Source organism: Dendrobates tinctorius, unplaced genomic scaffold, assembly GCF_039654945.1.
Source record: "Dendrobates tinctorius isolate UK_male_01 unplaced genomic scaffold, ASM3965494v1 ptg000203l, whole genome shotgun sequence".
NCBI lineage: Eukaryota > Metazoa > Chordata > Amphibia > Anura > Dendrobatidae > Dendrobates > Dendrobates tinctorius.
The window spans coordinates 557,231-583,244 of NW_027361870.1; the positions used below are offsets into that span (position 1 = coordinate 557,231).

The following is a 26,014-nucleotide window of genomic DNA, read 5'->3' on the forward strand; positions in this document are numbered from 1 at the left end:
ATATTTTGTCAGTGACAAAGTTACTGTGACAATGACAGTAGATACATTTAAAAAACAGATCATAGAGCTTGTTGTAAAAGATAGTGTGCCTATTTCATTATTTTCACGACCAGCTTTTATGTGTCTGAATGGGGAAATGGCCCGCAAGCTTGGCTCTCTGGAGAGAGAGAGTATTAGAAAATTAGTAATCGAAGAAGCTTTTAAACAAAAGGAAGAACTTAAAAAAACTCTCAAGGGACGCTTTCTGTTTCTTAAAATGGATGCCTGCACACGTCACAGAGTGAACTATTTTGCCATCAATGTCCGATTTGTTTGTGACAAAAATGAAATAGTTACCAAGACATTGGCAGTAAAAGACACCAAAGCTCATCACACCAGTGAGTTTCTCCAGGTCTTGGTGGAAAAGGTTCTGCAAGACTATGAACTTAAAAAAGAGCAAGTTCTTTCTGTCGTAACTGACAATGCTTCAAATATGATAAGTACTATTAAGCTAATGAATGAGAGTAATGATGGTGACCAGCAGCTAGAAGAACATTCTGGGTCCACAGACACAGAAATGTTTGAAATAGAGGAACACAGTATTGTAACTGAGGAGCAAACTGAAGTTGCTTCAGATGAACAGCAACATGATAGTTTAGATGATCTTGTTGAAACTGTGTCAATATGTTCTTTCATTCATCACATGCGCTGTGTTGTGCATACGCTACAGCTGGCTATAAGAGACAGTCTGCAAGAAGGACATGCTGCTGCACTGATTGGCAAGGTGAGAAAATTGGCTACTGTTGCCAGAACCCCTAAAGTTGACTCAATTTTGAAGAGACGTGCTGGAAAAGGGGAAATTATTGATCAAGCCACACGATGGGGCAGTACTTAATGATTCAGCGCTTGGTTGAACTGAAAACCTTTCTTGTAGACATGGCTAACCCTCAACTGACGCTAAATGAAAGTCAGTGGAATCAGGTGACTGAGCTAGAAAAATTGCTAGAGCACCCATTTACAGTGACTAAAAAATTACAAGCAGAGGACTTAACTCCAGGTATTTTCTTATAGGAGTGGAAGAACCTGATGTTTTGCCTGTCCCAAAGAGGAGGGTTAATTGCAAGTGGCATTGCTACATCAATGAAACGGAGAGAGGAGCTACTATTACAAAATAACATTCTTTTGGCAGCTGTTTATGTAGACCCAATGCATCAGATTCTTCTAGATGATCAACAGCTAAGTAAAGGAAAAGAAGCTCTGTTTGAAATAGCAATAAGGATGAAAGGGTTGCAGAACAGTCAGGAGGAACAAGAAGAATTTGGTCGTCCTGCCACATCTTCACCCTCATCATCAACTGATGAAGAATTTAATTTCGAAAAATATTTGGATCACAAGGACCGTGCAAAGCGTTCTCGCATAGAAGAAGAGTCATCCCCATCAAGGAACACAGCCAGTACATTTCAGCAGAATTTTTCATGTGCACTAAAAGAAATTGAGAAATTTGACCGTTCATCAAAAATAACAGTGCAACAAGCGATTCCTCTGTATCCTGACATTGTCAGAGATGTTGCCCGAGTGGTTACTGCTTTGCCACCAACACAAGTTAGTGTAGAGAGGTTGTTCTCTGCTCTCAAAATAATTAGATCAGATTCGAGGGCATCCATGAAGGAGGATCTGACAGAGGCAATACTTTTTCTGAGGACAAATTTATAGATTTCTTCTTATTAACTGCATAAAAGTGTTTATTGCATATTTACTTACAGTTTAGAAAAGTTTATAAAAGTTATTTGCTATATTCTAATTGTATTCTAATAAATGTAGTTTTTGCTCTAAGTGGTCTGATTACTTATATGATAGTGAGAAACTGAATAAGCACGATGTTTAATATTTTACAGCAGTAAATTTGTTGTTATGAATTGTCCATTTATGAAGGAGTCGGAGTCGGAGCCGGAGTCGGAGCCTGATAAAATCCAGGAGTCGGAGTCGGAGTCGCAACTGTGGCTTACCGACTCCACAGCCCTGATCACAACAAACATAACTGACTTCCCACCGGTCCAGTCTTAGTGCTCTAGTTGTCCCCACCAGTCCTAAACAATTTTTCATCACATACATTTTTCGATGTGACAGCTGCAGCCAATCACTGACAGCATTTACATGTATGACACATGAACGACGGGGTCAGTGATTGGTAGCACTGGTAACATAAGTGATGGGCAGCCCACGATCATGTGGTATTGCTCCAGCAGGGGATTTAGAAAGCTAGTAATGGTTACTTTGTAATTTTGACAGATTACCTGTTCTTAGTCCATTTTTCAAAACTTTTGGCCAAAAGCTTTAAGTGATTTTGGTTACAAGTAGAGTTGAGCGAATTTTTCAAAATTCGGTTCCGAATATGATCGGCGCTGAATATTGATTTTACAACGTCAATGGGAGGAGAAATGATCGAATATGTTTGGAACCGATCATCAAACATAAATTCGGCATGAATAGGGTACCAATATGGAAAATTCAGATTCGGCGACCGATTCCGAACATATTCGCTCAACTCTAGTTACATGTTACATATTTATTCCCTTTACATTACAGTAGTGCAAGTGGGCAATACTGAACAAGGTACACATTTTGTAACAGTTATATAATTTTTGGCACCATTTTTTATGATTTTTTTTCGCCTTAAGTTCTTACGCCAAGGGAAATGATGACTTGTTCGATACTCTAGTATAAAGCGGCTGCTTGAAGTGTCTCCATATCACTAAAACAAGGCGTAGAAGAAATACAGCACAGGCCACTGCCAGCAACACCGCTGCGAAAAAGAAAACGCTGATGAGTATAAGAGGACAAAACAGTCAAGTAACTCAGTTATAGACAGTAAGATGCACAGGAAGCCTTGATCCTACACGGTTTCCAATATTTTCCTTCCTCGATTGCTTGTAAGGAAAATCACATATAGTATATATATTTTAAATGATCAGAGTTATCAATACATTTGTGCCAATATTCTGGAGTAGAAATGTGACGTTCTAGTGCAGGGGTGGGGAACCTCAGGCCCCAGGGCCATTTACGGCCCTTAATGACCTTTTATCCGGCCCCCGGGCAGATTCTCAGGGACTGCAGTGCTTTGGCAAGGAGTTGTATTTTGACTGCCACCAGCTCCTTAATTTCTTCTTGCTCTGTGAGCATACACACGCAGTGTTCACTACTGAACACTGAAGGGCATGCAATGAAAGATTACATCCTGACACCAGTGCCTGAGTCAGGATGTACTTTGTGGGCGGAGTTTGTACGGCCCCCGAAGGATGCTACAAATGTCCAAATGGCCCTTGGCAGAAAAAAGATTCCTCACCCCTGTTCTAGTGAATAATGTTGTTTAACATAAATATAAAAGGGGTCGGTGTTTCAGAGTTGTGTCCAGTGAGAATCATTTAGCCAAATCTTTCAGCATTTTTATCACTTAGTTCAACCTGGCATCTTTTTTTAAAATTTTTTATTTTTTGCTTACTCCAGATTTATTTATTAAAATGACTAATTCTGATTTGTGGTCCACCGATGTGATCTCCATGACGTGTAAGAATAAAGAGTCTGGGGCACTAAAGTTGGCCCTTTAGCTTCCCTGTGCCTGTAAGGTTCGCTCAAGAAAGAGGAAGAAAAGCAGATGAATGAGTTCTGTTTTTTTTCTGGAAATAAAACCAACCTTTTCCGGATAAACCCTTTTAAAACGCATTATATGTCAAAGAGATCTTTGTGTCTCCCAAGTAAAAACTATGTTAGCCAAAGGGGCACAGCACTCTACCGAGCTTTACATGCCCTTTGTTTAATTGTTTGTTGCAGATGTCGACAAGTCAGAAGTTACTGACTTGTTAGCTGGAGGCACATCATCTTCACTCTGAGACTTGAATTATTACTTTAGCTGTTCCCGCATAAAAAGGTTCAAAATGTTGTCATTTTTTTCTCCAAAGCTGATGTGTTTAGGATCTTTCTTTGTGCAGATGTTGTATTCATTTTTATGTCACTGTATGAACATGAAAATGTAAAAGTAAATGTTTGGTTTGTCCAATGGTGGGGACAGTGACGCCAGCGCCGATTTTTATTTTATCAGTGACAAACATTTAGAAGAAGGTAGTGGACAACCCCTTTAATATATTGTCCCCTTTGCGTTAAAAACAATACATATAGAGGGCAGCATGGTGGCTCAGTGGTTAGCACTTCAGCCTTGCAGCGCTGGAGTCCTGGGTTCGAATGATGTGATGATAATGTGTGCAAACCATAAAGTGCTGCGGAATATTTTAGCGCTATATAAAAATAAATATTATTATTATATAGTACTTCTATCATCGATTGTGTTTTGTGCACCAAATTCAACAAAATCACTCACACGGTTTAGTTTCATGAATTTTGCACAAAAAAAAAAATATATATCCTTAACTGTTTTTGTGACTTTTCAGTGCAAAAATTTGTTCTTGTTGAACTGGATGCACGATATAATAGTGGCTGCAGAGCAGAATATCTCTTTTTTTTTTTTACAATTTAACCACTCCATTGCAGCGATATCACATAGCAATCTAAATAGTTAACTTAACCCAAGTCTAAAGGCCCCTTTACATTTAGCGATGCACCAGCGATCCGACCAGCGATCTGACCCGGTCAGGATCGCTGGTGTATCGCTAAATGATCGCTAGTGAGCTGTCACACAGGCAGATCTCACAGCGGTGCAGCAGTGACGCAGCGCACGATACTTACCATTCACACACAGCGATCCAGACGTCCTCCCGCCCGCCTCCACGCGTCACTCGTCGTCACAGCAGGAAGCGCACGACGAGAAATGGAGCCGGACATTCTCGCACGATCAGCGATGGACAGCGGGGGAGCCGGTCGGAGGTAAGTATCACACATAGCGATATCGCTATAACGTCACAAAATCGGTGACGTTATAGCGATATCGCTATGTGTAAAACCCTCTTTAGTGTGTGTCAGAGAGTTTTTACTGGGGGCATGTACTACTTCTTCCTGTAGGATACTGACCAATTATAAGCAGGCAGCAAGACTCACAAGAAAGAAGAAAACACTCCCCATAGCTTTCAGTAGATTTCTCTGTGTCTGAGATGTAGCCCTGCTCTCCTGGTCTAACCTCCTGCATGATTAGAAAGCACAGATAACTACCACCTTTCAGATAAGGTCACTGTTGTGGAGGGGCAGTGCAGCAGAGTTTAGCTGTGTCACATTAAACACCCTTCAAACAGCTTGCCTCATTTTTTAGCATAGTCACCTCAGCTGTACATTCCCTCCCCCACACTTCCTGTCCACATATGTGCCAGTAATCACACTTATGTATGTTGCACTCAACTTGTAATCACTCAGCATCAAGAGCCGAGCAGGGTCTCATTACATCTCACACAGGAGGAGAAGTCCAGAACAGGCAAGTTATTCCTATGTGAGATGTATTGACAGTCTGATATGACTACAGAGTGATTACAAGTTGCTTGAGTACAGCAGAAGAAACAAGAAGCCATAGAAGTCCATAGATGGGAGGAATATCGCAATTGCAGGGCGCATGGGCGTGACAACCACTATACGTCACAGGGCCCTGTGACAATAATGGGAGACAACAGGCACGCAAATGAAGACTGGAGTCCAAGTTTCCTTCCAGGTACAGCATGCCCCGAAGACTGTAAGACCGGATTAACATAAAAGATTAAAAGAGGATATCTGAAGCACGAGACTGCAGATATGAGGCATACAGGCATGACTATTTTAAGTATTTTAAGTATTCTAGCACTTGTATGTCCATATTAATAGCTTACATACGTCCAAGGGGGTGACAGATTTCCTTTAAATAAGAAAGACAACTTAAAAAATGGCACAAATCTTATAGAGATTATGTCTAGATACTAAAACTACTAAAAGGGCAAATTACTCAAGAAAATTGGAGAAACAACAAGGATGAATCAGAGCCACAATGTCTACCTTGCAGAATTTCCTTTAAAGTCGCAAACTTAATACGAAGTAGAATGCAACATTTACCTATATAAATATTATTCTCAGTAGGAGAAGCTTCAATGAAATGTTTGTCCAACGCTCCAGATAAGGCCACAATAACCACAGGGTACACGGTCAGTGTATAGCGGATATACTTGTCAAGTACAAAGTTTTCCAAACAGAACCTAAAAGAAAAAATGGCATTAACATACGGTCGTTGAGCTTTTCAGGATTAAAAAAAGCATGGTTTCTTTCTTCCAGATACAGCGCCACATCTGCCCACAGGTTGTACATGGTATTACAGTTCAGCAGAATATTCTTCTTTATAGAAACCACTGGAGCCATAGGCGGAGGAGGACATGACTTGGGGATGGGTGGACCTTTACTCCTGCAGCTTTTTTGGTATAGTGGTGTAGATTTTTAACCCCTTCCTGCCATCCGACGTACTATCCCGTCCACGGTACCCGGGCCCGTATGATCGGGGAAGGGATAGTACGTCGGCGTGATCAGCGGCGCCCACGTGGTGAGCGCCGCTGATCGCGGCCGGGTGTCAGCTGATTATCACAGCTGACACCCGGCACAATGTGTCAGGGGCGGTCACGGACCGCCCCCGACACGTTAACCCCTTGCACACCGCGATCAAACACGATCGCGGTGTACCGGGGGTTAAAGGGAAGCATCGGCAGGGAGGGGGCTCCCTCCGTGCTTCCCTGAGCCCCCCACGGCAGCGCAATGTGCAGCGCTGCTGCGGGGGACTCCCTTCCTCCAGGCCCCCGAATCCAAGATGGCGACGGGGGCCTTCGGGGGCCTGCGGAAGCTGGCTTCCTCAGTGCCTGCAAAGCGCAGGCATGAGGAAGCCTTCTGCAGTGCCTGTGTCAGATCGCTGATCTGTCACAGTGATCTGTGATGTGACAGATCAGCGATCTGTCACAGGACAGTGATGTCCCACCTGGGACTATTTAATAAAGTAAAAAAAAAATAAAAAAAAGTGTAAAAATAATTAAAAAAAAAATCGCCAAATAAATTAGAAAAAAAATAAAAAATATTCCCCCAATAAATCCATTTTTTGGAAATAATAAAAAAAAAAACAATAAAAGTACACATATTAGGTATCGCCGCGTCCGTAACGACCCGCCCTATAAAACTGTCCCATTAGTTAACCCCTTTAGTGAACCCCTTAAAAAATAAAAATAAAAAACGAAGCAAAAAATAATGATTTATTATCATACCGCCAAACAAAAAGTGTAATAACGCGCGATCAAAAAGACGCATATAAATAGCCATGGTACCGCTGAAAACGTCATCTTGTCCCACAAAAAATGAGCTGCCACACAGCATCATCAGCGAAAAATTAAAAAAGTTATAGCTCGCTGAATAAAGCGATGCAAAAATAATTATTTTTTATATAAAATAGTTTTCATTGCATAAAACCGACAAAAACATAAAAAACGACCTAAATGAGGTATCGCTGTAACCGTACTGACCCGAAGAATAAAACCGCTTTATCAATTTTACCGCACGCGGAACGGTGTAAACGCACCCCCCCAAAAGAAATTCATGAAACGCTGGTTTTTGTTCATTCTGCGTCCCAAAAATCGGAATAAAAAGCGATCAAAAAATTTCACGTGCCCGAAAATGGTACCAATAAAAACGTCAACTTGTCCCGCAAAAAATAAGACCTCACATGACCCGGTGGGTCAAAATACGGAAAAATTATAGCTCTCAATATGTGGTGATGCAAAAACTATTTTTACAATAAAAAGCGTCTTTTAGCGTGCGACAGACGCCAAACATAAAAACCGCCATAAATAGTAAATCAAACCCCCCGTTATCACCCCCTTAGTTAGGGAAAAATAATAAAATTAAAAAAATGTATTTATTTCCATTTTTCCATTAGGGTTAGGGCTAGGGTTAGGGTTAGGGGTGTGTTGGGTTAGGGTTAGGGTAGGGTTAGGGTTAGGGTTAGGGCTAGGGTTAGGGTTAGGGCTAGGGTTAGGGCTAGGGTTAGGGTTAGGGGCGTGTTGGGGTTCGGGTTGGAGTTAGAATTGGGGGTTTCCACTGTTTGGGCACATCAGGGGCTCTCCAAATGCAACATGGCGTCTGATCTCAATTCCAGCCAATTCTGAGTTGAAAAAGTCAAATGGTGCTCCTTCCCTTCCAAGCTCTGCTATGCGCCCAAACAGTGTTTTACCCCCACATGTAGGGTATCAGCCTACTCAGGACAAATTGCAAAACAATTTTTGGGGTCCAATTTCTCCTGTTACCCTTAGGAAAATAAATAATTGGGGGCAAAAATATCATTTTTGTGGAAAAAAATGATTTTTTTATTTTCACATCCGAGTGTTATAAACTTCTGTGAAGCACTTGGGGGTTCAAAGTGCTCACCACACATCTAGATAAGTTCCGTGGGGGGTCTAGTGTCCAAAATGGGGTCACTTGTGGGGAGTTTCAATAGTTTAGGCACATCAGGGGCTCTCCAAACGCACATGACACCCGCAGACCATTCCATCAAAGTCTGCATTCCAAAACGTCACTGCTTCCCTTCCGAGCCCCGACGTGTGTCCATACAGTAGTTTTCTCCCACATATGGGGTGTCAGCGTACTCAGGACAAATTGGACAACAACTTTTGGGGTCCAATTTCTCCTGTTACCCTTGGGAAAATGAAAAAATTGGGGACTAATTGATCATGTTTGTGGAAAAAATACGATTTTTTTATTTTCATGCCCTTGCATTATAAACTTCTGTGAAGCCCTTGGGGGTTCAAAGTGTTCACCTCACATCTAGATACGTTCCTTAGTGGGTCTAGTTTTCAAAATGGGGTCATTTGTGGGGGGTTTCCACTGTTTAGGTACATTAGGGGCTCTCCAAAGGCAACATGACACCCGCAGACCATTCCATCAAAGTCTGCATTCCAAAACGTCACTACTTCCCTTCCGAGCCCTGACGTGTGTCCATACAGTAGTTTTCTCCCACATATGGGGTATTGATACTCAGGACAAATTGGACAACAACTTTTGGGGTCCAATTTCTCCTGGTACCCTTGGGAAAATAAAAAAATGGTGACTAAAAGATCATGTTTGTGGAAAAAATACGAATTTTTTTATTTTTACGCCCGGCGTTGTAAACTTCTGTGAAGCACTGGGGGGTTCAAAGTGCTCACCATACATCTAGATAAGTTCCTTGGGGGGTCTAGTATACAAAATGGTGTCATTTGTGGGGGGTTTCCACTGTTTAGGTACATTAGGGGCTCTCCAAAGGCAACATGACACCCGCAGACCATTCCATCAAAGTCTGCATTCCAAAACGTCACTACTTCCCTTCCGAGCCCCGACGTGTGCCCATACAGTAGTTTTCTCCCACATATGGGGTATCAGCATACTCAGGACAAATTGGACAACAACTTTTGGGGTCCAATTTCTCCTGGTACCCTTGGGAAAATAAAAAAATGGTGATTAAAAGATCATGTTTGTGGAAAAAATACGAATTTTTTATTTTCACGCCCGGGTGTAATAAACTTCTGTGAAGCACTGGGGGGGTCAAAGTGCTCACCACACATCTAGATAAGTTCCTTAGGGGGTCTAGTTTCCAAAATGGTGTCATTTGTGGGGGGGTTCCACTGTTTTGGTACATAAGGAGTTTTCCAAACGCGACATGGTGTCCGATCTCAATTCCAGCCCAAAACGTCAAATGGCGCTGCTTCCCTTCCGAGCTCTGCCATGCGCCCAAATAGTGGTTTACCCCCACATGTGGGGTATCAGCGTACTCAGGACAAATTGCACAATAACTTTTAGGGTCCTGTTACCCTTGGAAAAATAAGAATTGAGGGTGAAAAGATCATTTTTGTGGAAAAAATATGATTTTTTAATTGTATGGCTTTATGTTATAAACTTCTGTGAAGCCCATGGAGGTTCAAAGTTCTCACCAAACATCTAGATAAGTTCCTTATGGGGTCTAGTTTCCAAAATGGTGTCATTTGTGGGGGGTTTCCACTGTTTTGGTACATCAGGGGTTTTCCAAACGCGACATCGTGTCCGATCTCAATTCCAGCCAAAAACGTCAAATGGCGCTGCTTCCCTTCCGAGCTCTGCCATGCGCCCAAATAGTGGTTTACCCCCACATGTGGGGTATCAGCGTACTCAGGACAAATTGCACAATAACTTTTAGGGTCCTGTTACCCTTGGGAAAATAAAAATTGGGGTGAAAAGATCATTTTTGTGGAAAAAATATGATTTTTTAATTGTACCGCTGTACGTTATAAACTTCTGTAAAGCCCTTGTGGGTTCAAAGTTCTCACCACATATCTAGATAAGTTCCTTGGGGGGTCTAGTTTCCAAAATGGGGTCACTTGTAGGGGGTTTCCACTGTTTAGGTACATCAGGGACTCTCCAAACGTGACATGGCGTCCAATCTGAATTCCAGCCAATTTTGCATTGAAAAAGTCAAACGGCGCTCCTTCCATTCTGAGCTCTGCCATGCGCCGAAACAGTCGTTCCCCCCCCACATATCAGGTATCTGCGTACTCAGGACAAATTGCACAATAACTTTTGCAGTTCAATTTCTCCTGTTACCCTTGGTAAAATAAAAAAAATTGAACCTGTAGTATTTTTTTTATGAAAAAAAGTTAGATGTTCATTTTTTTTTAAATATTCAAAAAAATTCCTGTGACGCACCTAAAGGGTTAATAAACTTCTTGAATGTGGTTTTGAGCACCTTAAGGGGTGCAGTTTTTAGAATGGTGTCACTTTTGGGTATTTTCTATCATATAGACCCCTCAAAGTGGCTTCAAATGTGATGTGGTCCTAAAAATAAAATGGTGTTGTAAAAATGAGAAATCGCTGGTCAACTTTTAACCCTTATAACTTCCTAACAAAAAAAAATTTTGGTTCCAAAATTGTGCTGATGTAAAGTAAACATGTGGGAAATGTTAGTTATCAAGTTTTTTGTGTGCCGTATCTCTGTGATTTAAGGGCATAAAAATTCAAAGTTGGAAAATCGCGAAATTTTCAAAATTTTTGCCAAATTTCCATTTTTCTCACAAATAAACGCAAGTTATTTAAATGAAATTTTACCACTAACATGAAGTACAATATGTCACGAGAAAACAATGTCAGAATCACCGGGATCCATGGAAGCGTTCCAGAGTTATGGCCTCATAAAGGTACAGTGGTCAGAATTGTAAAAATTGGCCCGGTCATGAACGTGCAAACCACCCTTGGGGGTGAAGGGGTTAAGCACGAGGGATGTTGCTTTAAGAGTAAGAAGCCCAGTATGTCTGTGCCTGGTGGGTTACTGTGAGGAGTGTGGGGCTTATATAGAGCAGGAAATCTGTGTCTCTCCCTCTTTCTTGCACAGGATGAACAGGAGGAAGCATGTCTGCAGTTTCAGGGAGTATAATACTGGGGATATCACCTCACACAGATGATAGGAGCACATTCACCTCAGACATCATGTACTAGTGTAGTATCAGCACCTACATTATGTATGGGATCAATATTACCTCAGCAATTCATGTAGCTGCCGTGTCCCTCATGTGCATGCTACATTTTCCTCACAGACTGTGAGCTTCCATGTGACCTCCCTGCAGACATGTTTGATATACTACTCTGCATTCACCTCAGACATTGTGTAGTGTGTACTAGTGTAGTATCAGCTCCTACATCATATCTGGGATCAAGATTACCTCAGAAATTCATGTAGCTGCCATGTTACCTCACTTATTGCAGAGGCAGCTTTTGTGTGACCTCCCTGCAGACATTTCTGATATACCACATTACTGCTGTATTATACAGAGTCTTCATGAGTTCTGGGTATATGTATGATAGGACAGAGCAGGGACACATACAGTGTCTGCCATTACTATGGTGGAGCTGGGCAGTCACATGTATTAGAGCAGTGGTTTTCAACCAGTGTTCCGCGGCACACTAGTGTGCCGCGACACATGGTCGGGTGTGCCGCGTGTCCACATGGCTAATTTACATGCGATGCAAATTAGCCATGTGGAGGCAAGCAGGGCGGCGGGTCGGAGAGGCAGCAGTCCCGTGTTCCTGTGTCGCTTCCTCCCTGACACAGCAGTCAGCGGCGAGGCTGGATGACATCATCATTCAGCCCCGCGGCTGCTGTGCCTGTGAGAGGAAGCTGCCGGTGAGGAGAGGTGAGGGGTGTGTGTGTGTGTGTGTGTGTCTGTCTGTGTCTAGGTGAGAGGTGTGTGTTTGTGTGCGTGTGTAGGTGAGTTGCTGGATGTGATGAGAAGCAATGATGGGAGTCATGGAGAAGGCGGTGATGGGGAGAGGGCAATGGAGAAGGCGGTGATGGGGGTGATAAGAAGGCGGTGATGGGGAGAGGGCAATGGAGAAGGCGGTGATGGGGGTGATAAGAAGGCGGTGGTGGGGAGAGGGCAATGATGGGGTTGTCGAAAGGGCAATAATGGGGTGGTGGGGAGAAGGAAATGATGGAGGTAGTGGAATGGGCAATTTCTACATGAAGGGGATTATGATGGGGCATATTACTACAAGAAGGTGATAATGATGGGGCATATTACTAAAAGAAGGGGATAATGATGGGGCATATTACTAAAAGAAAGGGATAATTATGTATAATATGTACTGTTTTAGTGTCATTTTGTGCCATTTTGGTTGGTGGTGTGCCCCGGGATTTTTTACGTCTAAAAAGTGTGCCGCGGCTCAAAAAAGGTTGAAAATCACTGTATTAGAGACACTGGTGAGAGGAGCAGTCGGCGGATGGTATATGTATGATGAGAGGCTGCACTTCATGTCAGTGCACTGTATACTGACCCTGCTGTGTGCTGATTATCCCCCCTTCCCAGTTATGGAGTCTGATGATCTGTATGTGACCTCATCTCTGTTACATACTTTGATGCTGGGTGTGCAGATCCAGTGTAACCAGGTTACTCACTATATGTGGTATATGTGTAAAGGCTCTATTCCTGTGCTGTATACTTCACCTGTACCACAGGTCTGTATACATGATATCACTCCTCACTCTGCTATATACGGATCATGCTGGGTATAGACATCCTGTGTCTCCAGGTCATTTTCCTGGCTGTACATATAACCTGGACATGACTTTCAGCTTAGTGCTTGATCTCTGTAGCTATTGCTGCCTTTAGTCCTCCCCCTCGTATGTTGCATGATCAGAGTATACCCACCAAGAGCTTATTTTATATTACCTAAGATGGTGGCTAGCACAGGCCTGAATGGATTATGTTTTATCATGTGTAAAATAAATAATCGGGGAGTAACTCAGCACATTTGAGTGGGCACTAATAACAGCACATGGCGGGCGGTGAGTGTGCACTAATAACTCAGCACATGGCGGGCAGGGAGTGGGCACTCCTAGTGAGATGCTGCACATTGCTCTGGAGAACACATCATGGGCCCAGTTTTCAGTCCTGTCTCTCGTCTATTGTATGTAGTAGAGTGACCGACTGGGATACAGAACTTGCAGTTTTCTGCTCACACACCTATGGCTGCAGGCAGCTTATTATTATATTAGACCTACATGTTTCTTACCATTTATGTGCAGCTGGTGATTAGAGTCTGTAACTGCTGTAGAGGAGCAGGCGGCTTCTCATTTATTGCTGCAGCATATAACACAGCATTGCCCATCTCTATTTCTGGACCTTACGATGGGATATTTTCCATTATTAACTTGTTGTATACCTTGGTTGTAAACCTGCATGGTTTTTCACCCTCACTTATCCCACATGTTTTTGTGCGGTTGGAGGGGTCCTTGAAGTTGGTTGAATATGGTCTTGGGGATCCATTGGGATATGGTTTCCTCCTTTTGGAATTTAATATGGTTCTGGATCTGGTGAAAGGTGGAGGGGAGTTTCGGCAAGGGTTTGTCGGATCCCTAGGAAATTGAAGTGAACATTGGAACCCTTGTGGTTATGGTGCTCCCGAGCTGGTGGGGTAACGGCCAGGAGTAATTGTTGGTACATTTTATGTTCACTTTATGTTTGATAATCACCAGATTTTTGGGAGCTTCAAGGACTCCTACCAGCGTGTTAATATTATTTATGCTTTGTTGTTTTATGGTATGTTTGTTTTAATAAAGGTGTGAATAATAATTATATTAAAAAAAAAAAGGGATCAGTGTATACCCACCAAGTGTTTATTTTATATTACGTAAGATGGTGGATAGCACAGGCCTGAGTGGATTACCTGGAGCCTGGTGGTTGGGGGGGTCCTTGAAGTTGGTTAGAAATTGGTCTGGGGGATCCATTGGGATATGGATTCCTCTTTTTGGAAGTTAATATGGTTCTGGACCTGGTGAAAGGTGGAGGGGAGTTTCGGCAAGAGTTTGTCGGATCCCCAGGAAATTCAAGTGAACATTGGAACCCTTGTGGCTATGGTGCTCCCGAGCCAGTGGGGTAACGGCTGGGAGTAATTGTTGGTACATTTTTATGTTTGGTAATCACCAGATTTGGGAGCTTCAAGGACTTCCCCCCGCCCAGCGTGTTAATGTTATTTATGCTTTGATGTTTATTTTATGTTTATTTTAATAAGAACATGACTTGAAAAAAAAATTAAAAATTAAAAATTAAAAAAAAAAAAAAAAAAGTTAATTGTTTTCATTTTAGTGGGTCCTTGGAAGTTATTTATAAATTGGTCAGTAGGGGTAACCATATTAAGTATGGACCTCTGGGGTGGGGTTCTTGGAGTTGACGCTGAATCAGCGACAAGGAATTGGAAGTTAAAATTCTGGATCTGGCTTTTGGTTACGGCGCTGGACGGGTAACTCTCGACGGGGTGTTACCCGGGAGCTTTTGGTGGTTGGACTTCCCGGAACGGGATGTTTGGTGCCCTCGAGCTGGTGGTTTACGGCTGAGGGTAACGTGGATTTTTAAGTTCTTGTGTTTTTGCCAAATATTTAGCCAGAATTTTTGGGGCTCCAAGAACCCTCCCCTCATGTCAAATAAGATTGTGTATTTAATACTTATTATAAATGTTTATGTTATTTGTTAATAAACTGGCCGCTGACCCCCCCTGGGTTTGGAAGGGTAACCATTTCAGGTATGGCACCCTGGTTTTGAGGGGTAATCATCTCAGGTATGGCCCCCTGGTGTGGAGGGTAACCATCTCGTGTATGGCCCCCTGGTGTGGAGGGGGTAACCATCATGGTATGGCCCCCTGGTCTCCAGAAGCATTTATATTTTATAGGACCTTGTTAGGGTAAAGTCCCTGGGGTCATAGCAATCATAATTTGCATGCCTACAGAAGAAATTGGCTCCTCTGAGCCAGGAACAGTGGCTGGAGGGGAGAAGAGAACAAGGTTGTCGATTGGACAATGCAGTTATCTAGTGCATGAAACTGAAGAGCAATGTACCTAATCTGTGTGCCCTTGAGTCAGTGGGAGTGACTAAGGGTAAAGTAATCAAGTGCATTAACATGAAGGGCTATATGCCTATTCCCGATGGCCTTGAACTGGTGGGAGCGGCTAAGGGTATAATCAAGTGCATTAACACAAAGGGCAGTATGCCTACTCCCGGTGCCCTTGAGCCAGTGGCAGCGGCTGAGGATAAAGTAATCAAGTGCGTTAACACAAAGGGCAATATGCCTATTCCCAATGCCTTTGACCCAGTTGGAGAAGTCAACAGTAAATGTTATCAAGCGCATAAAAAACAATTAACAATGGCGTGGCAGTTTTATTAATAATGCCTTTGTAGACTTTTTCTGCTTTAGGTTTATTTAAATTACTACTTCCAGATATTCTGAACCTTATTTTATGGTTGGTTATAATGTTATATTGTGTATAGTTTTTAATTACTCCCTATTTATAATATCTTTCTATTGATATTTTCATCACTTTTCGGGTAGTGATAGTAAGTGGGTTTAAGAAATTTTACTGCACAGCTACTGTAAATAATGGTGGTTTCTAGAACTAAAATCTGTGATTTGGTGAATTATTAGAGCTGGCTACAATACGTGCGGTATAATAGTTTTTTGAGGCATGACAGATGTCATTATACAGGTATTCAGATTGTGGCTACGACCTTAATTATGGTTTACTTTCCACATTCCCCATTATGGGATCCTCATTGCAGGATGTTTAGCAACTGCTATTTTGCTGTAGTTACCATATAATCGATCATAACTTGGTAGCATGGCATTGATAAAATTAATCTGTCAGAGCTCTGAAATTTTCATTTTATTACTTGTGTGCACAGACTTTCCATAGCATGTAGAAATGGTTGATGGCTTTGTTAGGCATGGTTGATGGGGGTCGAGTCCATTTAAGGTGTCAAATGGCCTCTCTGGTGGCGGTTTAGGAGTCAGGTGTAAGTTGCAGGCAAGTTAAGGTGGACTCATTTTAACTAATAGAGGATGTAAAACCTCATGGTGGTGAACAGGCTCGGCTTTGGTGGCCAGCCTCAAGGACGTTGTAATGGTAACGTCAATCAGGGGCGGGCACAGTGGTTAAGCACAGGAGTGAGGATAATAGGGTCATTGGTGCCCTGAAAGTTTACTGGCTCTGCTTGAATGGCAAGCCAGTGCGTGCCGCCCCTTTATGGCTGTCTGTCCTGGTTCTGTATGTCAGACAGCTGGGGATATCACAGTACTTGTGAATCCCAATGTACTAGCTCTTCAAATGACTCCTACTGTGATTGTTTTAATCCTGTGATTTAAATAAAGCTGTGGCCATTTTGACAACCAAAATAATGTGTTGTGTATTTATTCTAGTGCCTAGGTTTACTGTAGTTATGGTGGTTTTAAGATAGAGTGGGGGTCCGTCCCATATCCATAAGTCAAGAAACCACTGGAGCCATAGGCGGAGGAGGACATGACTTGGGGATGGGTGGACCTTTACTCCTGCAGCTTTTTTGACATAGTGGTGTAGATTTTTAAGCACGAGGGATGTTGCTTTAAGAGTAAGAAGCACAGTATGTCTGTGCCTGGGTGGGTTACTGTGAGGAGTGTGGGGCTTATATAGAGCAGGAAATCTGTGTCTCTCCCTCTTTCTTGCACAGGATGAACAGGAGGAAGCATTTCCCGCCCACCCGCCCTGTTTATAATCATTGTCCTAAAATGTTTTAATTATTGCTTGTATGATGAATGCTTTATTGTATTTTTGAATTTACCATTGTATATTTTGTTCCAGGTTCAATTTTATCATGGCTATAAAGAGTTAACAGCATTACCCTTCTAAGCCCAAGGGAAGGGCCATCCATCAGCCATGGTTCCCTAGAGGTTTCCTCCACAGGGGGTTTTTCCTCTCCTGAGTGCTGTAGGATGACTCTTTGTGAGTCGGAGGTTTGCCAAGTTAGTCCCCTTAATGCTTTTGCAGGGACTTCTAGTTTATAAGTTTACTAAAGTGATTTATTAAAAAAAAAAAAAAAAAAAAAAATGGTGTCAAATGTGAATTTATAACCCGTCACAGCTTTGTGGTCTAGGAGTCAGGTGGAAGTTGCAGGCAAGTTAAGGTGGACTCATTTTAACTAATAGAGGATGTAAAACCTCATGGTGGTGAACAGGCTCGGCTTTGGTGGCCAGCCTCAAGGACGTTGTAATGGTAACGTCAATCAGGGGCGGGCACAGTGGATAAGCACAGGAGTGAGGATAATAGGGTCATTGGTGCCCTGAAAGTTTACTGGCTCTGCTTGAATGGCAAGCCAGTGCGTGCCGCCCCTTTATGGCTGTCTGTCCTGGTTCTGTATGTCAGACAGCTGGGGATATCACAGTACTTGTGAATCCCAATGTACTAGCACTTCACCTGACTCCTACTGTGATTGTTTTAATCCTGTGATTTAAATAAAGCTGCGGCCATTTTGACAACCAAAATAATGTGTTGTGTATTTATTCTAGTGCCTAGGTTTACTGTAGTTATGGTGGTTTTAAGATGGAGTGGGGGTCCGTCCCATATCCATAAGTCATGAAGCTATGCTGCAAAACCCATTGACCGTTGTGGCGCTGCCACGTTTTTGTAATCCTGTATAACTCCTTTAAGTAAATAAAATTCATTAATTACAATTGCCATTATATGTATTATGAATTTTAATAACGTACCACAAAACCACTTCAAACACCAAGATGGACAGGCATACTGTAGTAGAAGTGCTATTAGGAATGCCACCATTGTATGTCAATGCCGCTGCAAAGTTTAGTAGACATGCTATTGTGGTCCAAGTTGCATACACAGCTATTCCATTCTGAGCCTGTAAAGACACAATGGTGGATCGCTAGAGGAAAAGCGGATTTTTAGATTATTTAAAAAAAAAAAAAAAATGCAGTAAGCTTTCTTAAGGCCACCACAGGCATTAGACAGCTGTCGACTGAACGGTGGTTAGGTCGATCATTCTGCCAGCAGCTGTCCCAGACACCGCTCTCGTTCGGCTGGGCGCTCCTCTGTTCCCTATGAGACAGCCATCACTTCTCCCCATTAGACAATACATTCACACATACCAGATTGTTATTCTCCCTGACAATAAATTGTCCGGGGCTCTCCTATGTATTGGACTGTCTGCTGAACACGTTGATATCAGTGGGTTCGGCCGACGTTAGTCTAATTTATATAGGGGGCTTTACTCTTGGAGACAGTGGTAATATGCCAGCAGTGATAAGCTGATTTCATTTGGACTGGCCGACTATCTAATGTGTATGGGGTTGTATTAAAGGTGTCCTGGGAAAGAACGAACGGGCGACATTGATTTGATTGTGTCCGTTTTTACCATCAGCGATGCATCCTACCCATTAGGCAGGAAACAATGGACAGCACTTGGATACAAATTGGATCAAATTCATGTTCTTTCCATTTTTTTCATTGACCATTTGACTTGTAAGGGTGATTGTAATCTTGATATTACAGTATATCAAAATAAATCTCGTCTCTATTTTTTTTTTGCTCTGTGCAAAAAACGGATATTTCACTATGCCCATGTTGCATTTGTGCTCTGAAGCACATAACAGCCCATAGAACACTATGTGAAATATGTAATATGTAACATCTTCATTGCCGAACACCACAGGTGGCGTCACGAATCATTCATAAACTTTATTCAACCACTCAACCCCTTTACATGGGCGCCCAGGGCCACGGACCGGGTCACCGCTGCTGTGACATTCCCCTCTGAAGGACCGGCCAGGTACCGAGTACCCCACAGCCCTGGGAGGGCGACCCACATCTAACACTCCTTATTCCAGGTTGTCTATATTTTGTTGCGCATACCGTACATTGAGCATAGCATCTGTATGTATGGGGAACATATGGCGTTGTGATTTTGAATGACATAAAATAAGTTTCTTGCACAACTTACAAAGATTCGAATAAGCCACAAATCCAGTCGTCTTTGTCTATGAAACCATTCACCATGAAGATGGAGTGCTCGATGTGAAATAAAGAGCACTATGTGGTTTGTCAAAGCAATGACACCCAGAAATACCAAGGCAGGAATCAAAAGTCTAGAAAAAAAACACTACAATAAACATATGTAGATAATGAAATAAAATAAATAAATTAAATAACTACGAAATTCAGTGATAATGACTGTATGCATCTTCATACGCAAGATAATTAACAGATGGCTGATATATTGCCAAGAATAGTGAAAATAATACAAGGATACTACAGCAAGTTCTTCTACAATGTACAAACCATACTTACTCCCGGTCCCAGAGGAAAAGCCAACCTACATTGAGAATATTATTCAGAATCCATACAAGGTAGAAGGAGACTGGAAAAACATCTGGTTTCAAATACATCCAACCAAGCTCACTCCTATGGAAGGAGCAGGAAAGACATAAAATAAATGATTTATAGAGCAAAAGGATCAAATTATATATATATATATATATATATATATATATAAAAAATATTTATATTTTATATTCTGTGTAATACTTTAGTCAGGCCCACCTAGCTTGATTAACAATTCCTCAGTGCTCCTCCTCTCTGCTGCTGCAGAGATGTCATACAGCTCAGTACAAGCTACGGCTATCAATCAGACTTGTGAGCGGACACTGAATCCACTTGGGCTCCTGATGTCACGGGTGTGTCAGTGGTGACTGACAATCATCCTGGATCCGGCTGTAGAAGGGCATTGCGATTAGCTCAAGCACCTTCTTGATTTTTGTATCTCTGTTGTGGAGCGATATCCCGCTTCCTTTAGGACCCAACAGTTGCCTCCACCTTCTACTGCTAATTAGACACCTTTGCTGAAGGTTTTTATTCATTCCATGGCTGCAGCAGGTTGCTGATGTTAGCTCTTAGGCTGGTTTCAGACTAGCGCATTTTACATGCAGCGCACGGTGCCGCTAAGCCCCGCCCCCTGCCCGCCCCGTCCGGTCATTTTCTCCTACTATCGCACACGGCTGCATGCGATCTGTGCACCCTAGCTTTAGCATAGGGTGCACAGACTGTGCGCTGGCCATGCGCTAGTAGGATTTTTGCGTGCGCTGCGCACTTTTGAAGGTGCGCTGAGCGCATCAAAATGCAACATGGTGCGTTTGGCGCACACCGGCGCACCTTCAAAGTGCGCAGCGCACGCAAAAATCCTACTAGGGCACGGGCCAGCGCACGGTCTGCGCACCCTATGCTAAAGATTCTAGTTGCAAGTTCTAACAATTGGTTAGGTCCTTCTCAGAAGACTCTTGGAGGATTGCTGGCGTGACATCTCGGTGGTCTTTTCAAGTTAAGTGTTCCCCTCGTTCGACTACCCTCTCTGTCTTTAGTTGTAGAGGAGACTGACTAGTGCTCACCCAGTCCTCTCCCTAACTAGGGCCTATCAGTACGGTCAGGCAGGGATTAGGTTCCTGTTCGGTGATAGGTGCAGAACCTATATAGGGATGTTTAGGGCAGACAGGGTGATGTTAGATCTGCCTACGGGTCACCACTCGCCACTTCTCTAGTGTTTGGGCTCCCCCTTCCCTCTTCCCTTTGTTGTGCACTTACTCCTTCCTCACTCAGCGTGACACCTGAGCTCTCTCGCATGCAAATCTCATAAAATGTGCATTGTAATGAAAGAATTATACAGCCATTCTGACATGGATATTTTTTGATCAAGTAAGTACTAATGGATCTATTAACTATTATATGCAACCTGTATTGTGAAATCTGGTAACAGTTCTTCTTTAACAGCAGCCAATTTTTGCACTTTAATTTTTCCTCCTTTTTATCTAAGATCCATAATATTTTTACTTTTACATCTACAAAACTGTGTCTGTTTTCGTTCTTTTTTGGACAAGTTGTAATTGTGAATGACACCATTCATTTTAGCAAACAAAAATTCCAAGTGTAGTGAAACGGTGAACAAAAAAAATGCAAATCCGCAATTGTGGTTTGAGGCTTAGATTTTTCCAGTGATCATTTTATGTTTAAAATGATTTAGCAACATGATTCTCTGGGTTAGTACATTTATGTTGATACTAAGCTTGTATAGGTTTTTTAAAAATTAATAGTTTTTTTTAATAAATTTGTGAAAAAAACTTTTTATTTGTGTCACCATTTTCTAAAAAAATATTGTTTTTTTACTGTAGTTTAAGGTGTATGAGGGCTTAGTTTTGGTGAGAAAGCTAGAGTTTTCATTGATTCCAATATTGGAGCAAATCTAATGTTTTGATTGCTTTTTATTGTATATTGTTGAGAGACGTGCAGCAACCGAAAAACGGCAAATCTGGTGTTTGTTTTTTTCTCTACAGTGTATATAATAAATAATATATATATTGATTGGAGTTTTGCTGATGTGGCGATAACACATATGTCTATTTTTTGATTCTTTACATGTATTTATTTTAGTATTGAGAAAAGACATGCGTTTATTCAGATTGTTATGCTCTTTTACTTGTTTCATGTCCCCCTAGTGGACTTCAACCTGTGAGCTAGTTCTAACTACTTCACTTTTACGAGCAGTCAGTGAGATGATTGGGACTGGTTGCTCTCACCCCGGGGCGTGGTATGGCAGATGAAAAGGAGACCAGTTGTTTCATTCAGTGTCTTTGTAGAGGTGTGCAGACCTCCAGTGTTATTTGTCTTTGCTAAGGACTAAAGAGCTGATTACTAACCCAAGTGGGTGAACCCGCGCTTCTGTATGGACTATTCACTTTATGTTTTCACTTTGTGCTCAAAAATGAAGAAGCTGTATATTCTTTATTTAGCATCCAGACAAAAATAGACTCATATTGTATGAACGTTTTCGGTCCAACAACGGACCTTCATCAGAAAGGATTTTTTTGTTTTTTTTAAGGAGGTCCTCCTTACACGGCGGCACCCTGGATTCCTCCTGTGGGCACTAAGCGCTGTATCTGTTTGCAGAGCCTGCACTCCTAGCGCTGTTAACCCATTCCTGTAGCCCTGCTTTATCCAGTCACATTAATCTAACTCTAACCAGATAGACTCGTGCTCCAGCCTCTATATAATACCAGCAGCATAGACTTTGCTGCCACCTAAGGATATCTATTACCCTAGTTGTATCTTTTGCAGTTTTCTACCAAAAGAAACCAAAGAAAACCTTTCTGATGAAGGTCCGTTGTTGGACCGAAAACGTTCATACGATATGAGGCTATTTTTGTCTGGATGCTAAATAAAGAATATACTGCTTCTTCATTTTTGAGTGCCAAGTGTTTTTGTACTTATTTATGGGTTGGAAACCTTACTTGAGCACCGAACAACCTTCCTTTTTTTTCTCTGGAGTGCAGTGTTCTTTTGTCTACTAGGCTGTTTTGTTTGGTTATCCTAAATGGTTTATGGAGTTTTAATAAACCAACTCGGACGTTTTCTGAAAACTGCTTTCCGTGCCTATCTCAAACCACAACTGAGTAGAAATAGAAAGAGTAGAAATCTCTCAAAGCTGAAAAACAGCCAGTATCCACCGTGTATAATGCAGGCTCAGCTCCTGTGCCTGCTTCATACATGCACACCTGATATGCTCTGTACATGTACAGCGTATATTGAATAGTGGTTAAATGGTACCTAATGTAGAGGCAGTATACTACAGCTATCAAGTGTGTTGAATAAATGCACTGAAAATATAGTTTGAGTCCTCTACCTTCATCACCCTTCTGGATAGTGACTGATGGTCTACTATGTATGGAATCCATTCTTCTGGAGCGTGTTCTGCGTTTTTCATGGATAGAACACTTCCCCAATATAATATATAGAGCTGCTCACATGTCTGTTTTTGATCAAAATTACCCATACAAGTCTATGTATCCGTGAAATATCATTAACAGCACAAGGACGGCATTTCCTGTCAGTTTTTAACATTGTAATTTGTACGAGAAGTTTTGAGATTTGCTTATTTTATATGTTCATATCAGAAAATCAGTTATGAAACTGACTCACCAACCAAAAAACTGATGAAATGCAGACTGTCTTTTAGCACACAGGAAAAATCACTTACACCTGAATGTAAGCCCTCCATACATATGAAAACATGTCAGCCGCACAGGACGATATCGACAGTTTGGCAGACACTCTAATATATATGGGGGTGCCGGTCCAATTGATTGTTGGGGAGATGCCGATTTGGTATTTCGGACTGCTGATTACTTTGTTCTTCCGGAGATAAGCTGCCGGCAGACATGTCAGTCGGCGGCTTTCTCAAAAAGAACACAGCAGTTGTCGACCAAGCGATCACTGCGGTGTATGGGAGAGACCGCCGAGATGGCTGCTGGCTGAACAATAGGCCAACGAATCGTTTGGCCGACAGCCATCTAACGTTTATGGGGATTTTAGAGATTTTTAAGACAGCCTTCAAGGGAATAACATGCTAGAAAGCATTGTGCTGTGACCTTCATACTGACTTATTTATTTCTACCTTCTGCAAAATCCAGAAAGGATATAACCGAGCCAGAGGAACTGCCAAGCATAGATCACATTCCAGATCATAAATGTCCATCTCGATGGTGTGAAATCAGTTCTGAATTTATCCGATATATTTCCCACTCTCTGTAAGAATATATCTGTGGGTACAAACATCATTCTCGTCAGGGTAATTTCTGTATGTTGTAATTATACCTAATAGGGTAAATATTCTATGTAATAACAGTGAATGGCCCCTGCTAATAAAAAGCATCTTGTACATTACAATAACCCCAATTACAGGGGAAATCCAGCCTCCTAGCTGCGCAGCAGAGCTGTCTGGGTCTCCAATGACTCCGCAGCTCCTGCTCTTTCCCTTTACACAGCAATCACAAAACCGCTATGTATGGAGTAGGAAGCGTTGGCACTTCATAATACTGTGTACACAGCACTTCTTTAGCCCTGGAGAAGGCAATAAATGTATGTGCTTTCTTTATGGCTACTCCGACTGACAGCCAGATCTCCACTTTCACAGCTGAATGATCACATGTGGCTATGCTCCTATGCAGTTAGGTTTTAGAACACCCCTGCAGAGTAGGAGTGGGACCGCCTGGATGTTTAAAATTTATGGGCGATCCGGAAACGGTTAAGAATAGGCAGCCATAGATTAACAATTTTACTCAATAACCCTAATTACAAAAAAAAAATAAATAAAAGGATCTCTAATGTCAGGGTAAAAAACTGGACTTTCTAGCCAATGTAAGATCCAGATTTCCACACTGTCGGATCCTGTCATGTAGAACGGGATCCCCAAACCGTCTCTTCATTTGAAAGAGAGAGATCTTGAGTGTTATTGTGAGATCTCACACTTTGAATTACCATATTTTTCATGACTATAAGTCACACTTTTTTTCTCCCAAAATTTTGGGGGAAAGCGGGGGTGCGTCTTATAGTCGGAATGTACTTTGTTGGCGTGGTGGCAGCAGGAGTTGGGCGAGTTTTCTGGTGGTCCGATGCTGCAGGGCGATGATCTCACTCCCATCCTAGCCTGGTGCGGCAGTTTCAACGGTGCTCGGTGCTGCGGGGGGCTCTGGAGACAATATGTGAAATCCCAAAGTCCCCGTTGTGGCCTCTGTAAAAATGGCCACCAGAGACGGCGCATGTGCAGATTGAGATCTCAGCTCCAAGACCTCATCTCCCGAGATCTCAGGACGAGATATTGTTGCCGAGATCTCAATCTGCGCATGCGCCGCCTCCGACGGTCATTTTCCCAGAGGTCACAGCATCAAGACAATAGAACTGCGGGGACTTCCGGCTTTCACATAATGTCGCTGGAGCGAGATCATCGTCTTGCAGCGTCGGACCACCGTAAGAATCGCCCAACTCCTGATGCCACCAGTGCTGCCGATCCCCCCAGGGTAAGATGAATTCAGGACTGTAAGACGGACTCCCATTTGACGCATTAATTTTTTTTCTCCCCATTTTCCTTCTGAAAATTAGGGGTGCATCTTATGGTCCGTTGCATCTTATATTATGAAAATTACGGTATACAAGTTCTGCTACATCCTTTACTAAGCAGTTTCCGGACCACTAATGATGTTTCTTATCAGTAACTGCTCAGTGAAGGATGTAGCAGAGCTTTAATTCAAAGGGTTTACAGATCCTGCTGTTCAGTCCAGGTACCCACAATCTGGAATTTTAGACGAGTGACTCAGCTAGAAAGTCAAATGGGGAACATCTAAGCCCAGTTATCGGGATCTTTGAGGGTTCCAGTGGTGGGATAGATGAGAAATGTCCAAACTGGGACACCGCAACTAAAGGGTTTGCACTAACTTATATGGTGGGTACCTTCAATTCTTAGCAATGGAGAGCCAGCTTTCTTCCTCTTGGGGAAAGAGTGAATTTGCAATTCTAAGGTTCTATGTGGTATTTAATAAATATGCTAACCATAGCGTATGGTCAATAGTGCATTTTCATGGCATTTCTGGCACTTTATAATTTTTTGCAGAATATTTTGCCATTTTTATTAAAATAGATGGCAAAGAATGACTCCAAAATGCCTACGCTATCAGTAGAGGAAATTGGAAAAAGTTTTGTTCATCTATGGCAGTGAAAAGGCAGATCTGGTGTAATGGACAAGGAGCGTAGATTTATGTATTATTGCTACAGTGTAACTATATATTATCACATTTCTTTACCTTTCATTAATCCAGAGCCAGCTCCGGCATTAAACGCCACAGTAACAATGTACACAGCGACAGTGAGGAAGATCAGGATTATCTTGAATACGCTGTGCTCGTACATTTT

General features: G+C 42.2%; 1 protein-coding gene across 1 annotated transcript; it reads right to left on the bottom strand.

Annotated features, from left to right (window-relative positions):
- Window positions 1-1,841: 1,841 nt before the first annotated feature.
- On the bottom strand, window positions 1,842-26,014 carry LOC141057234 (uncharacterized). The gene is made up of 7 exons (XM_073553762.1): window positions 25,906-26,014; window positions 23,724-23,868; window positions 19,574-19,687; window positions 19,227-19,371; window positions 17,980-18,128; window positions 5,998-6,137; window positions 1,842-2,782 (listed from the first exon to the last, which is right to left on the bottom strand). Exons 1-7 carry the CDS (start codon window positions 26,009-26,011, stop codon window positions 2,661-2,663), a joined length of 921 nt encoding a protein of 306 aa, XP_073409863.1. The 5' UTR covers window positions 26,012-26,014; the 3' UTR covers window positions 1,842-2,660.

Excerpts from the sequence above, each read along its gene's own strand:
- LOC141057234 (XM_073553762.1), bottom strand. The coding sequence starts at position 26,011 with ATGTACGAGCACAGCGTATTCAAGATAATCCTGATCTTCCTCACTGTC. Across the intron at positions 19,688-23,723 it reads CTTTCTGGATTTTGCAGAAG|GAGTGAGCTTGGTTGGATGT; the intron begins GTAGAAATAAAT and ends CTCCTTCCATAG. Across the intron at positions 18,129-19,226 it reads TGTGGCTTATTCGAATCTTT|GCTCAGAATGGAATAGCTGT; the intron begins GTAAGTTGTGCA and ends GTGTCTTTACAG.